Source organism: Gymnogyps californianus, chromosome 2 (genome assembly GCF_018139145.2).
Source record: "Gymnogyps californianus isolate 813 chromosome 2, ASM1813914v2, whole genome shotgun sequence".
NCBI classification, from domain to species: Eukaryota; Metazoa; Chordata; class Aves; order Accipitriformes; family Cathartidae; genus Gymnogyps; species Gymnogyps californianus.
Genome location: NC_059472.1, coordinates 115,726,171 through 115,742,051, shown reverse-complemented (window position 1 = coordinate 115,742,051; position 15,881 = coordinate 115,726,171). Strand labels below are relative to the sequence as shown.

At 39.7% G+C, this 15,881-nt stretch overlaps 1 protein-coding gene across 2 annotated transcripts in view; it reads left to right on the top strand.

Annotated features, from left to right (window-relative positions):
- Positions 1 to 733: 733 nt before the first annotated feature.
- The window catches only part of STAC (SH3 and cysteine rich domain), a 72,650-nt gene continuing 57,502 nt past the window's right edge, over positions 734 to 15,881 (top strand). For both annotated transcript variants that reach the window (XM_050892396.1, XM_050892395.1), the window contains exon 1: positions 734 to 841. In XM_050892396.1, coding sequence (XP_050748353.1) covers positions 734 to 841 — 108 coding nt within the window. The remainder of the gene's footprint in view (positions 842 to 15,881) is intronic.

Genomic DNA, 15,881 nt, shown 5'->3' with positions numbered 1-15,881 from the left:
GTGGGAGCTTTAGAGACACTGGGTAGCTAGGATTTTAAATAACCTTCTCTGGGACAAGGTAAGGGAAGACTCATTTTTCTCCTCTGTTTCTAGAGTCCTTCTTCAGGAAAAGACTTATAGGAATATAAAGCTGTCCTTCAAATTCTGCCTTCTCCAGCCTGTTAAAAGGTAAAATGCTTCCAAACCTCATATACACTGCCTGTCTCTCTGTGTGCATGTCTGTGTGTGTGCATGCACGCATTACTTTCTTTCACTACTATGACAGCACATGCTCCTCCAAAGCTATTCACAGCATTAGAAATACAACTCCTCCCTCCAGTGCCCCGTGTGTGTGTGCGTGGCTTGGGCTTTCTGCTTCGGCTCACTCTGATCGCGGGGCTGACGGTCACGACTCTGCTCCACACCTCCGGGCTTCACACAGAGGGGAGGGGGATCGGGGAAAACACAGAAGCAGGCACACAACTGACCTACAGAGCCATCGATAACTTACTCCCCTCGCAGCAGAACTGCATAGGGGAGGGGAGGGAGGAAGGAGGGAGAGGACAAAGAGGAGGAGGAGGAGGAGAAGGAAAAAAAGAAAATCCAGAGAATTCTAGTCTTGCAAATGTAGTGAAATCGAGCAGTCGGAGTTCATTTGCTCTAGAAGAGCAGAGAAGAAAGAGGACATTAAATGAAAAAAAGCAAGAAAGGTCTGTAGCTTTTTTCCTGATAGTAGCAGTGTTTTAGAGCTAAAATGATTCCTCCGAGCGGCACGACTGAAGTCAGCGTGGATAGTGTGGAGAAAGAGAATGAAGTGGAGCAGCCCCCCTCTCCAGCATCAACTACCAGCCAGGAATCAAAGGTACTCAGAGAATGAAATTTTTTTTTTTTTTTTTTTTTTTACTCTTTCTTTGTTTTGAAGAGATGTGATGCTTTGATTTTTGTTTGGAGCCCTGTGCCAGGATCAGCAGTAGAGTGCTATGAGCCACCTCTGATTGTGGTGCCTGCTCTGACACTCCTACTTCTGAATTCTCCCTGTCACCTGGGCAGCTCAGGAGTCTGAACTGGGAAAATACCTGCCTTTTGAGGTGTTTGGGTTTGGGGATTTTTGCTTGTGTTTTCTCCTCCTTATTACAATAAGGGCCTGGGGGAGTAGTGGGGCTCAGGGAGGGGATCAATGCCAATAGATGTTAGCTATTTTCACACCAAGCATCAGATCACTTAAAGGGTTCTGTTCATGGTTGGAAAGATTGATTTTTCTCACAGGTTCAGAGAACAGAATTTTGCCTGGGGGCTTGGGGTGCTTCACCTGCCTCACCTTCTCTGGCAGACCCATCAGTGAACTTTCACTGTTTAACAAGCCAGTTGAAACAGGATGTGACAGTTTTGGCACAATAATCCTTATGTACACCACCTAGAAAAGGATTTTTTTTCATGGCCTTTTATTTATTTTTTAATTTTTAAATGTGGTTCAATTTACCTTACTGAAAACCAACTTCCAGGTCAAATGGCATGGCCTCTGAATTTTTAATTGACTTGCATATGAAAAGTTTTTTTGCCTGCCAGTATGTTACGTGGAAGATAGAGAGGTAAAGGGAGAAAAGTAGTAACCTTACATAATGAATGTTCTTTGCAGCTTACCTGCATAATGTGCTTTTACTGATCCTCTATTACTTACTTATGATTGATATCATGATAGCACCTGACAGATCTTCCTGTGAACTTCATAGTGATGCTATGTGCTATGTAAACATGTAAAAATAGGGAGGTCCTTGTCACTAGGAGCTTACAGCTAGGTAGAGCCTTAGGAGGTACTGTATGAGCAAAACAGCTACTTGACAGGGAAGGTTTGTGCTAGCCCGAGTTTAAAGGCTGTGGCTGCCTGGGTGTAATGTAGGAAGCCTGCTATGTTATTCCGCAGTTATAGCTAGGCTTCTGGAGAGTGAGTCGAAATTATCTGTGTGGGTAGAGTTCTGACATGGTCTTTGGGATTTTTTTTTTTTTTTTTAATTAGATGCTATACTCCAAGGAGGAGAGCTAAGGTATTCCCTATGTAAAACAGCCTCTTTAAAAGAAAAGAGCTCTCTCAGCAGCAATAGCATACACTATTCACTATACACATTCAGCACGACTGGGACATTGCTGCAGTCTTCCTGGTTAATGAGAAATGAAAAGTAAATGGATTATTGGTTTAACCCCAGGCTCTAAAAGGATCCGGTTGATCGGTACCTAAATCCCCCCCCGAGACCACTTCTCTGGAATTGCTGAATTGTTATTTGGCCAGTGGGAAGCTCAGCCCCACAGTGAGGTCCCAAAAGTAACTGGAGTCTTCACTGAACTGCCAGCACCAGCTCCTCATGTGTGCTGGGCTGTGCACAGAGCCTGGTGGGCTGTGTGCTCCCTGTGCTCCCAGCTATGGTCCTCACTCAGTGCCAGGCAAGTGGTTATGGAGATCAAGGTGCCGCTCACATGGTCAGGCACTTCATTACAATGGTGCTTGAGGGAATTTCCCACTGGGTCACAGAGTGCTGTGCCCAAGACGAACTGACCAGCTTGAATCCTAAACTGAGAGAAAGTGAAGTGCTGCATGTAGGGTTCCTTCTTCCTGTCTGTGCATCCATGCGCTTGCAAGGATGACAACAGGAATTAGGCACATCTGGCCAGAGAACAAACCAGCTACAAACTGGTTTATAATCAAGCATTATCATCATCAATTTTTCCAGTCTTGTGAGTATTTGAAGCGATACACTGGAATAAGCAAAAGCTGTGACTGTGCAGTTGATGCTGTTACTTGCATACAGATACTTTTAGTAAACATATAAACTGTGTATTTACATTTTAGAACTGCAAATATAGTCAGAAAGCATGCTGTATTGTCATTTCAGTAGATGGAGTCAAAAGAACCTTCTGATCACTGGGGTAATGAGATAAGCTTTCTTTTTTTGGTCCTAGTAAACAGCAGGATGGAAAAATTCTTAGTGATTTCATAAAGATGTTGTTTGTGCTTGGTTTTTTTTCTAAGAGAATTGATGTACTTCAAAAGCTAAAGACTTTGACAAAGGCATAAGTCAGTGCGTGCCAAGGGCCTGTGTGCAAGCTTTTATCCCGTGGTGTCCCCTGCTGAGGGAGCTATCCTGTCATTCACAGAAGGCTAAGCTTTCTTCAGGTACTCTCTGTTGCATAGGTTAACAAGTTCATGTCTGCTGCAGTTACTGCAGAACAGTTTGTGCAGTATCTAATTACCCCACAATGACTTGTTTCTGTGGCAAAACACTATTATGAGTCCAAATATAGGAACAGAAACAACATGGATAATAGCAACCTTCAAAATGCATTTGAAAACATTTCAGCAGAAAAACAATTTTGAAAAAACTAATGTAGAACTAATGTAGCAAGCTTGCTTCCAGTCCTGTGTAATCGTAGACAACTGTGGCACGTAGTCCCTTGTAGTACCAAAGTCCAGAAAAAGAGTTTTATCTAGCACACTCCAGACTGTACTCAGAAGATGACAAGGAGGAGATATTGCAATTCCTGACTAGCCTGAGTTTGAGAGGCAGAACTTGAAGCTGCTGCCAAGTAGGTGAAATTTGGAAGAATGACTGATGTGTCAGTCACACACCTCTGTCACAGGAAAGCAGATCACTCTAATAAATGCTAAAGCCTCCCACCACCTTTTCCTATGGATTAGGAGCATATTTACAGGTGAGCACACCCAGATGCTGGAAGCTGAAGGACTAGACTCTCATGCATGTCCTCCTCATCATGAGCACCTTAACACCTGGACTTCAGTACAACTGCTCAGAATGAGGAAATTCAAATACACTTTCAATTCACCACATTTCCTGGGCCCTAAGAGCAAACCCATTTGCATGTTCTAAGTACGCGTTTGCCTTATGGCATATATATTTTGCTATATAACGTGACTGTGTCTTTTGGATTATGTGTCCTCAAGTACTTTACACATAGTACCTCCAGTGTACTGTCTCATTAATATAACTTCAAATAGGTGTCCGAAGGGGAGCGAACACGCTGTGACTGAGCCATCCTGTAGCACTATATAGACTGCTACTGTGCTAAAAACCCTAGAGCTTGAATAGTTAAGAATGTTGTAAAACTAATAATTAATTTATTAAATTAATTTATTGGCTCTTGAAAACATTTACTTCACACCTAAGTATGACTTGAGTGGATACTTGAAGTTTACTAGGAGAATAACTTTATGAGGGTACCATACAAATACATGTAACTGCTAATTTTATTACATTCATATGTTTGTAGTTATGGCTCCCACCTGTTTGGGTCCTTCACATCTGGCTTCCAAGAAGGCAAATTACCAGTTTGCCAAAGACTTTTGTAGATTTACAACTCAGCGAGGGAGGAAGTCATTAGCTAATGAATCCTAAGGGAAAATTTCCTCCTGGTGGTAGCAATTAAGGACACACTGCACACTTGTACAATCACTAACTTAGCAATATAAGCAGAAATCTAGTGGCAGCAATTGGAGATAATATTTCTGGTGTCTCTTATATAAAGGTAACTTGGAATTTAGTAAAGAAAACTGAAATCTGAAGGAATATGTTTCTAAAGAAAAGATTCGTACACCTGGCAATATTTCTTTATGTTTTGGCATAGTTGGCACATAACTCTGTTAGCTTTATCCTTCTTGCATTTAACTGATATTTCTACATGAAGAGGAAAGAACCCATCTGCTGATTTCTTTAGGTGTGAGTCAAGTCATTATCGCTGTATTGTGAATAATGGCTGGGAGTACTCATAGACAATAGAGTATATCTTAGAAAATTCCCTTACCATTTTTAAGTTTTAGGGGAGGCCTGAGCATCTATGATGTTTGAGCTAGTACCAGCAGGGTTGGTCAGCACTGCTGATCTTCAAGCTATTAGTGTTTCATTTCAAGTATGTTAAACATCTTTCAGGCTCTCTCATACACCCCAGAAGGGGTATCAAGCCCTGCCCCTGCCATTGCAGGCAATCTGTTGTGTAAGAGTTACTTATTTATAGATATCAGTGGATATCTGTGAAGACCAAATGTTTTTTTCACAGCTTTGCCCATTTCCATCTACTTTTTATAAAGTCCAGCTATAGTTGTGAGGTACTGCAGTCACGCATCTTTGGTGTGATAGCTTCAAAATTTTCCTCTGAACCACAAATTCATGGGCCTAACAAATTTCTTACACTCAGATCAGTTAGGTAAGTTGAATAGCTGAAAAATGAAAAAAAAAAAAAGAGAAACTAGACCTCCAAATAAATGTGGCATCTGGACTATGTGTTTCACAAAATAAATGAGTCTATCTCACTCTGACACTTGCATACACTGACTATCCAGTGGCTAGTGTTCAGGGAAATGCAGACCATTATCTTCAAATTCAGGTATGGCAATTCAGGAGATGTAGCACAATTGTTCAAACACTAGCCTGATACGTAGTACATGAAGTGAAAGTTGCTGAAAAGTAGCAAGCCAAGAACAGAATTAAGCATTGAAGTTCAAGATGTAGACTTCATTAATGTATATCCCCACATCAGTCAAGAAGATTGAACTTACTTTCCCCTGTCCTGTTGGTCCAATAGAGCAATATTTCTTACATGAGGTTTCAAAACCAGGTGTTAATATTAGATACTGAACTAACGTAAACAGCTTGAAGCTCTTTGGATTTGAATAGGATTGCGTGGGATTTAAATCATGTAGGATTTGTGCTATGCTGTTAAGCAGAGATCTTCCCCACTTAAAGAGTTAATACTTTATGAGGCTCCATAGATGGTTACTCATCAATTAATATTTTAAAAGGGCAGGGAGTATGGTGTACAGTTCGTGTTTCACCCTCCACACCAGTGATAAATATCCAGTATGTAAACTACTGCTGTAGTCTTCAAAGGAATACCAAACAGCTTAAAAAATCCTGTGAAAGGGGAAGAAAAAAAAACGGTTCTCCTTCTTAATCTTACCTCCATGCCTCTGCATAAAATGGTGAGTACATACTGTGAAGGTAAGACTAAGGGAAAGAAATGAGCTTAAGTATTTTTATGTGTTTCGATGAAGTTTTAGAACAAATTATATACAGGAAGATTTCATTAAGAGCAGGAAAGTAATACTGTACCCTATCAATAATTTCTTGAGCAGACTTGTTCTTGTATTTACATTTATTTTGACTTTTCTCTCTTTCTTACTCTTTTTCTGATTAAAACACTTTGGTATTGTTTTCACTTTGATATATATGTCAGATCAGTTCCTAGGCACATTGAGATATCTAAGCAAAACAGAAATGTGATCAGTTCATTCTCTTCTATCCACACTTTTGATGTTGCCAAAATGAAGTTGTTGAAAGGTAATACTAAAGATGACTTGACTGAAATTTGGTGTGGTAAAAAAATGGATTTACTAAAAAGTGCAAATTTTCACTGAAAGAAACCAAGTTGTTTTCAAAGCTGGAAGACAGTCCAGTCCTATTGTCTCAGTCTCTTATGCTGTATTCTTTTTCATAAAGTAATCCTGTTGAATTCAGGTTTTACCACTACTTTTAAAAGGCTCTCTGAACACCTGGATGCTTTAATGGCTAAGGGACGCCCTCTGCCCCTTGTCCCCTTCTAATTCCAGTCTAACTTTATTTCTGGCCAGCTTGTGTGGCACTGTAATTTTGATAATGTTGCTTTAGCATAAACATCTCTTTTCCATTCTTGGTGCAGGTTTCCGTCATGTAAGAATAGACTTTTATATCTCTTCCCAGCCTTTTATTTTCTATACTAAACAAGCCAGGCTGACATAAGATAAACTCTCCATTCTTCATCTCATTCTAGTAGCAGATCCATGCACCTGTTTCAGTTTTGAATAATCTTTCTTGAAAAAGGGTGACTGAATTTGTGCACGGTATGCTACATGAGATCTTGTACAGTATCACTAATGCTTCACTAACTTTCCCAGAAACCATGCTTTTGATGTTTGTGTCTCCTAGTCATCCCTTGGTCAACCAGAGGTCGCCATTCTATTTCTCTGTAATTTCCGGTGGATCCAGGATAGATTTGTCTGTCCTCATCTGGAGTGGTTTGGATCAGGTCTCAGGTGCACAAGCTTGCATTTCCACAGCTGGACTTCATCACATTTCCATGACTCCATCCCTCAAGCCCCAGGCCTCCTCAGTTTTGACAATGCCTCCAACCTCATGCCAGAGGGAAATGGCCTTATGACATGCCTAATGTTTGCATCAAATTCAGTAATAAAAATACAGAGAAAAAGTTTGACCCTAAGACTAGGCCAGTGTTTTTCTTTGAAGAACTCCACCAGCGACCTTCTTTCAACCTAGTACTTCTCCTTTCAACAGTAACCATCTCTCATTGAACTTTCCTTAAAATTTCTTCACTACTTCCCTTCTTTTCAATCTTGGCTAATAGATTCCCTTTTGATAGCATACTCAATAATTTTAATGAAATCCAAATAGACAGAATCTACCTTTGACCTAAAACATTTTCTTTGTCTAGAAAATTGTTCATCTTGTCCAAGAGAACTGGTCTAGGAGGATCTACCTTTTTTTTTCTTTTTTGTCAAGCACTATTGAGGTCAGATCTACAGATCTGTATTTGCTGGGGTTACTTTTTCTGCTTCTTGAAACAGACTTCTATTTTACTTTGTATCATTTCTGGCTTGATAAAGCTTGTTAAGAAAACTTGCTCCTAGACTTCCAAAGTAAAATTTTTTAACGGAGATTAACTGGTTTCTTTTCTCCCTTTCACCTCAGCAGACACATTGAACTGCTTTTTTAATGTTCTACCATCCATTTCTGCAAACTCTTTCCTATTATTTCTATTATTTTGCCCCAGGATCATTGTTCTGGGAAGGAAGTAAGATGAAGTGTTTGCTGAAGTTCTGAGCCAGCCTTTTATCCCATCCTTACTGTACCACAGCCTGTTCTTTTTCTTTCCCTAGCCTGAATCAATCCATTGACATTTCCTTAAATACCTTTTGCAAGGACTCACTCAGCTTTTCTTGACAATTAACGTGCTTAGACCTAAGGACCTCTGCTTGAAAGCTCCAGTTTTATTTGCACACCGGGTTTTTTTTTTCTTTTTCTTTCTGTTGTTCCCCTCCCCACCATTCTTTATGGAGTCTGCTTATTCCAGATTTCCTTTTTGAGGTAACTATTTTCATGCAGTTTGCCAGGAGCACACATTCACAGAATCTTTTTATTTCTTTTCATTTCGTATTGCAGGTAGTATTAACAGATTTGCTTTGAAGAAATTCTATGCCTCTTACACATCCAGGCACATCCAAGTATCTGACTGTTTCTGATCAGTCTTGTTTATCAATGAAGCATGTCTCTAACCTGATACCTCAAGGCTAGCAAAGGCCAAGGCTGTTCCACAACCCGTGGTCATCTGGGTTTATCAGCACTCAGTACTTGCTGAGAGCCAGCACTTGTTAGCAGATGCAGTGACCTGCTTACACAGCTGTGCTGCTTTCCAGACCACTGCTAAGACCTTCATACCTTCAGACAGACACTAGCCTGGGTCCTTCTGTGTCACACTCCAAAGTGTGATGCGGTCTAAAATATATCCCTAGGGAGCTGAGAGTGCTGAAGGCTTGGAATTTCTTCAAGGGAATGTAGCACATCAAAGGCTATCCTCTTGAAATCCAAAACATGGCTTAGAGGTTCATTTTTCCCTTACACTTTATTTAATTTAAATGGAAGTAAATCATAATCACGTGATAGAAAACTATAATTCCTTGTATGATGAGCATTTCTCCTATTACCTACCTGAGCCATTGCTGTATACTCTTTATAGGTAGAAGATTGCATATTCGATAAATTTGTGCTCATGTTTGTCAGGTAGGGGACTAATCTTTCAGATGTGAGCACGAGTTGAATATTCTTAACACAGCATTCAGTCCTGCACGACTTCCAGTTGCATAGGCAAATGGTCATTCAATGTTAAATGAGCACTGCCTTTTCCAGGCAATTGAATGTCTATATTCTAGCTGAAGCACAAGCAAACTTTGCATGTTCATTAGCAAAGAGGACCAGCTGTGAAAATGAGAAATCTATGTGTGAATGACTGAAATAACTTGACCTTGTTTTCCTTTGACATATGCCTCCGCTGGAGGAAAATCCCTTGATTCAGTAGACCAACTGATACAGTATATGCTCCTTGTCAGGGAATTCAACTTAGGAACCCTGCAAAACATATTTACAATGGATGTCTGAAAAGCAAACTTCTTGTGTCTTTGACATCAGCAGTTAAATATGACAAATGGCTTGCATATCTTCTTATTTATTTAAAAAAATGAGTCTCATGTCTGTAGTCTCACATAAACATGCTAGACACTCATAGAAGTTTTCCCATTGACAGGTCACCATTTCTTAGCTGACCTGTTTTTAACTGATGAGAGTAGTTTGCTAAGCACTGTCAAATAGAAGTGTTACAGTTTAGGGGCTGCAGTGCTGAAACTTAGAAATACCATAGCATGAATAATTGTGAAAGGTGTTTCCCAGCTGCAGGAGGCTGCAAGTTCAATATGGAATTGCAGACAGAGTCCTTTAGGTGAGTAACAGTGACAATTTGAATGCTTTTCTTTTCTGTAGACATAATATGCTCCATTTCTGAATGCCATTTAAAAGCTTTATTAAAATGCCACACATGCACTGCTTTATTAATAAAGATCATTTTAGCAGTCTAGTGTTCTGAATAGAAAAGCAAAATGCAGCTGACCTATAGTAACTGATGATTAGGTTTAATTCAGAAAGGAGCAAAATACTATAAACTGGTATTCACAAAGCTATTAAAATCAGCATTTAGAATATTTTTTTCTTTAGCTTATTCATCAGAGTAAGACAAAGAAATGTACGCTATGGAGGCACAGCTCAGGTGAGAGAGCAAAGTCAACCTGACAGCTTGTTAAAGCAAATACTGTTGAATATGATCTTAGAGACAGACTTGCATCTCCATTACCTCAATATTTAACTTTATTTGTTTTTTACAAAAATTGCTCATGCATAGTGAAGGGAGGCATCAGCTTTTGTTGGCCAAGAGTCAGATTTCTGGCATGATGCATACAAGTCACCTCCTCAAACATCACATATATAGGTGTACTATTCATTATTTATTTGCCAGCATTTTCCCTGCCAGTTTAAATGCTGTGGTAGCAATTCTCAAAACCAAAATGTCTTGGGATTGAACTGAGAGGCTGAAAACCTTGACCCAGTCTCACTTGCCTTTGTGCATAGACAGGGTGAGAAATGGCCTTGGTCTGGGCATATCTGTCCCCACAAACAAAATATACTAGGCAAAATGCAACATGGTAAACTTGGCAGAGTGCCACTGACTTCTGTGCAGTTAAATTGGAGATCCAGTTGTCGAGACGTTCAGGTCCATATGCGTTTTTGAAATGCATCTACTGTGAAGTTATCAACCAGTATCAATCAACTCAAGGATCCAGCATATACAATTTTTGTTGTACCTCTTAGTGTACTTATTTATATTAGTTATAAGTGTGTGTAGCTCATTTCTCACTTATGTTCATACATCCTCTTTTAATTCAAATTATCTAATTAAGGAATTATTTACAAATAAACATAAGGTGTTTTGTAATGATTTGCCAGACATTTCTGGTAACGAACATTCCAGTGAAATGTGTGCTTGTCGAGTGCTTTTTTTTAGTGTCAAAACTTCTGTTTTTGAGGAAATGTTCAGTTTTCTTGATTGTGTAAACTTTTGTCAGGAAGCTTTCCCTGGTTGCAGGTGAAATTTCCAGTCAAAAGAGGAGAAAAATGCATCCTAGGTTAAATCGTACAGCTTCACCTGTAATTAGAGACCAACATTAGGTGGTTAAGTTAGTAGTTCAGTCTCCCTATGTTATAAATGGAACACAGACTGAAATTGTTTTATCAAAGGTGATTTAGAGGAAAAGCTTGCCTTATGTGCTCTAAATTAGCCTCTCTGAGGGGAAATCTTTTTCCAATGACCATAGTAGGCAGCTACAGCTGAGTTAAAAGCTTGAATTTAAGTAGGGTGAACACCACTGTGAATCTGTCAGGGCGAGGTCTTGAACCTTGCCTACAAAAACTGGTCAGTCATCTGTTCCCCTGGCAGATTAGTCTGTCTGACTTTCCCCTTTTCTGCCCACAGCTCTCTCAAAGACGTTTTGAAAGGCTGCAGTTGTTTTTTATGTCAACGTGGAACAAAATCATTCAAACTTTGAAAATTTTTGCTAAGTGGAACTGCTGTTTTCCAGCCAGCCCTATAATGGAAAGTTATGCACCTATGACAAAAAGAGAGAAAAATGTGAGCCTATCCAGGCTTCAAAATGTGAAGTGCTGCTATTAAACTGTAGCCACAAGATGAATCATGTACCAGTTTCATGAAGTATGGGCACACAGGAGTCTTTGGCAGGTTCACAGCAGTTAGATCTATCTCCTGTAGTTAGTCGTAGTGACAAATGGACTTCATCCTCCTGGCCGTTAAAGATCCAGGCGAACAGTTAACTTTTTTGCTAGCTACCCACTCGCTCTCTGCCTTTCAATGTTTCTTTCTTTCTTTCCTCTCTGTTCCTATTCTCACCCAAATGCTTTAATCCAGGACCAGGCTCTCTGATACAATGAGCCAATACAAGGTCTGTCTTTACAGGAAAAACTTCCAGGTTTCCAAGCTTAGCCAAGTTTAAAGATTCCTGTTAAGAAAATGGATGGTGGTTCTTCTGTTAGGGGGAGGGACCTTTTATAAACACTGTGTGGATGCTGGCACTCATGCCATAAGTACACTTGGAAAAAAGCAAACCCTACAGTTTACATTTTGCCTTTCACCTATACCCAAGACATGCTTACTTTATTCACAAAGAAATGCCTTAAGTTGCATGTTACTTTCCTCATGTTGTCTGATATTAAGTGGTCTGTTCCTTGTGTGTGGATGCCTATTTATCTCTTGATGTAACCTCACACGTTTTCTTTATATGTATATGCAGGAAACTACACATAAATTTAAAACCTAGGCAATGAGGTAATAGAAAACATTCCTTATGCAGAAGAAATTAAGCCCTCTTCTTAGTCTCCCCTGTCTTCTCAGTCTCCTCCTTTCTCGGTAGGTAGTTGAAGACCAATGCAACTCAGGAGATCCCTTTTCAACTGCACTGCCAGCGGAGGGCTTTTGAGCTCCTGCCTCCCCAGCAGCTTAGGCTCCCACAGACTTCCCTGGGCTGCAATTCTGCGCTTCGATAGCACTGGCTTTTTTAGCAGTTCCTGCGTGGTATCCACGAAAAATGCTCTGGAAAAATGATTCCTTAGAGATTATCAAAGCTAAAATGAATGCCAACAGCTGTAATAGACCTACTTGAATCCTGCTAGAATGTAGATAAATTAAAAACATTTCACAAAGATTCAAAAAATTACAGCCAAGCCTCAAAACAAAAATCTTAACAGCGTGATTTGTCTCTGAGGAGAACTCAGCTATGACTACATGCTGGCCCTAAGAAGTAGCCACTCAGTCTGGTCAAAAAAAGTCAGACCTTTTTTAAACAAGGTGAGAAAGCGAACCTATTTTTTCTGGCACTGTAGGGAACACACTGCAATAAATACAATATTCCTGAAGTAGCAATAGAGGTAACGCCATTTGGTCTTTACTACCAGCTGCTGAGTTCCAGCAAAAAAATCTCCTTTCCATGAGTACATCCCTCATCCCAAGTACATCCCTCCAGTATAGTCATACTCGTAGCCACTACTGCATATAAAAAAACCCAAACAAGCAGCAGACAGGAGAAAATGAATATAAATCTCAGAAGTTAGCACTGTGCTTGCTTTTCAGTTCAGCAGTGGTCAGTAGCTCTCATTTCTGCTGTAATATGTCACACTCCTTATAAGTCAGTGCTACTCTGCTGATACCAAGAATTGTACCTACTCTGACAGTAGAATAAACTAGACAAAGTGAGGCACTTCATGGAAAGTCTCCCTCTTACACAGGATTCATATTCATATTCTTTAAAACTCTCTCTGTCCTAACTGGACTTTCCTTTCCTCTTCCTTCTTCTATTCCCCTGCTCTCCTGCCTGCCTGAATCCCTCATGCAGCCCTGTGCAATATGCTGTTCCTGTTGAAGTCACTGATATTATTTTTGTCAGACACGGCTTCACAGTTTTAGATCCCCTTTTTCAAGATCCCTCACCTTCCTATAAAATAAGTCACTACTATTAAAACTGTTGGTATCTTATGTCAATACCCACAGCTCTTTTCTCTCTCAACACCAAAAATATGAAGTTTGGATATGCTTCATTTATTAGGTGAGCACAACCTCATGACAGTGTTACAAGCTTTTTTCCTTTTTTTTTTTTATTATTAGCTGTTTGTGTGCAGGCTTTCATTAGCAACAGTTTAACTTCAGAGGATTCTGAGGGACTTAAAAAAAATCTCTTAACATTCAGAAAAAAAATCATAGTTCTTCAGAAAGAGTTATAGTCTTAAATTCTCTACCTTTCTGTTTGTGGTATTCTGTATGCAACTATCTTTTTACATGAAGCTAGCTATCTCAGTATAAAAACACATTTTTGCAGTTCAGACAGTCATTTTAATCTTGAAACTTCGATAGAGGTAATTTGAGGAGGAAAGTTGTGTAGCTGGTGAGGATAAAAATAAAATGTTTTTGTTTTGCAGGGTTGATTTTGAAACAATAGCTGGCTAAAGATGTTCAGCAGCTTGGAGGTTTAGGAAAAAATATAAAAGAAATGGATTAGCCTGGGGCAAAAGGAGTCAAAGATGTATGATAAATCTCATACATAAAAACTGTTGCCAATTAACATCTCCAAATATATGTATTTACATTGTCAACTTATTGAAGCAGTGTTTAGGCCTTCAAACATCTCCATAAAGTGCCAAGTAACTATGTCATATATATGACAATATCATCATCAAGTTAAACAGATTCTTCATGTGGACAGTTGGCCTATTCTTTATGTAGGACACTGAATGCAGTTTTTGCTGGGCATGACTAACATGTAATAACAAGAAGACAAAAGACAGACTGAGATGGAAACTTTCAGTACTAGTAACATGTTCCTTGGAAACTGGTACTACAGGCATAATTTTCCCCAAAATGATGTGGAAGTACTTTTTGAAATTTAGAAAATGACTAGAGTAGATGTGTTGAAAGGGATAAATGCAGGCCATAAGTTGCAGTTTGAGAAGAGCTTTAATGAAAAATGTGCCAGATCTGGACTGGATCTGGAAATAAACAGATCTCTGCCATGGTGGACAGTAAGATAACTGGATGCAGAATGAATAACAAGGAAGATGTTATCGAGGTAGGAAAATATTTTAATTGGCACAGCATTTGTTATGTATCTGGTAGCTGCTGTAGGACTTTAGAACTGGAAATACGAGATGAAGGAAACTCAGTGGGTACACAGGTGAAGCATGGAGAAGCCCAGAGGAATTAACTAGCTTTGCTCGACCTGTGCTGTCAGCTCTTCCCCCAGATCCAGGGCTTCAGGTCAGAGTGGTGCCAGGGCAGCGACGTGGCTCCGCACCAGGACCATATGGGTCCTGTTGGACTTGTGGTGTCAGAACAGGCAGTGCCAGTGCGGCTGCACGCCCTGGCCTCCAGAGTGGCTGGCAAGAAGCAGCGTTCACAGGATGGGACAGTGTCAGTCTTCGGGAGGGATAAAAAGAAGATGGAAGGCAGCAAATTTGCTACCAGATTGCAAAAATATGCACAAGAAGGGGAAGGGAACTGTGAAAATTAAAATTGGAAGTGAACCAACAAACACGGCTAATATTCTGTAAGGCATAAGTTCCTACCCCATCTCCCACTGAGAAGAGTTTGAAATGGAAAGATGGAAACAAGTTGTAAAATTTGGATCTGAATCTCTGTGAACAGGCAGCAAAGAAGGGAGTGCAGAAACCTGTGGGATCAAGTAAGCCAAAATATCTATGTTTGGGGGCTTTTTTTAAGCCAATAGGCCATATAGCACCCAAATTCTGGCATTGTGTTTCTGGTTCTTTCTTTGACTGGAAAATGAGGTAACATCATCTCGGAGTTAAAGCACAGTGGCTAAGCGAGACGTTTGGGCAGGATTAATTCACACAAAGTATGAATTTGAAACAAGTGTCTAGGAAAGACAAAAGAAGCAAGAAGCATAGGTGTCCCTCTGGATCTATCTATATTTGGTTGTGGAGGGGCAGAGATTGACAGAGGTGGTTTAAAAAAAGAGGAGGGAATTGAGAAGGGTTGAATAAAGTCAGCCAGATAACAGGATGCCTAATGTGGTCAGGTGTTTTTTCATGTTGCATGCAGAAAGCCTTTGCTTTTAATGCACAGTGTAAAACAGTAAAAAAAAGTTTCATTTCAAAAGAAAAAAACCAACAACCCAGCTAAACCCCAAGCCTTTACTCAGGAAACATGCTCGCTGAAGTCAGCGGGAGTTAGCAGTAAGCAAAAACCTTAGGATTTGGCCCAGTGACAATAACTTTGTTGTAGAGCTGAGCACTTACATGTTTTCATTGCGAAGCAATTTTAACAGCGTAAGTTTGGAACCCCAGAAGTAGGAGTGGAAACACTGACAGAATATTAACTATAACAACTCCCAGTAGATCTCAGTCTTCCTTTTTGTTTTAAGATGGTACAAATGTGATTATACAGTATGTGGGATCTGGTGCTGATGTTAATTTGCCCTCAGTTAGTATCAGCCTCCCTGCCAGATGTATTTCCATATTTGCTTCAAGAGACATGCTACCATTTAAAGTATTATAAAACAGCCTTGTTAAAAAAAAAAAAGAAGAGGAAAAACAAATGGGTAAAATAAATTAGTAGAAACTATTGCTATAGGTAGACCAGCACTTTTTAGCAGAACATTGTTGGTTTTTTTTAAAGGTCCAAGGGGGTCATATTAAGCTTTAATTTCTCATAAGATCAATAGT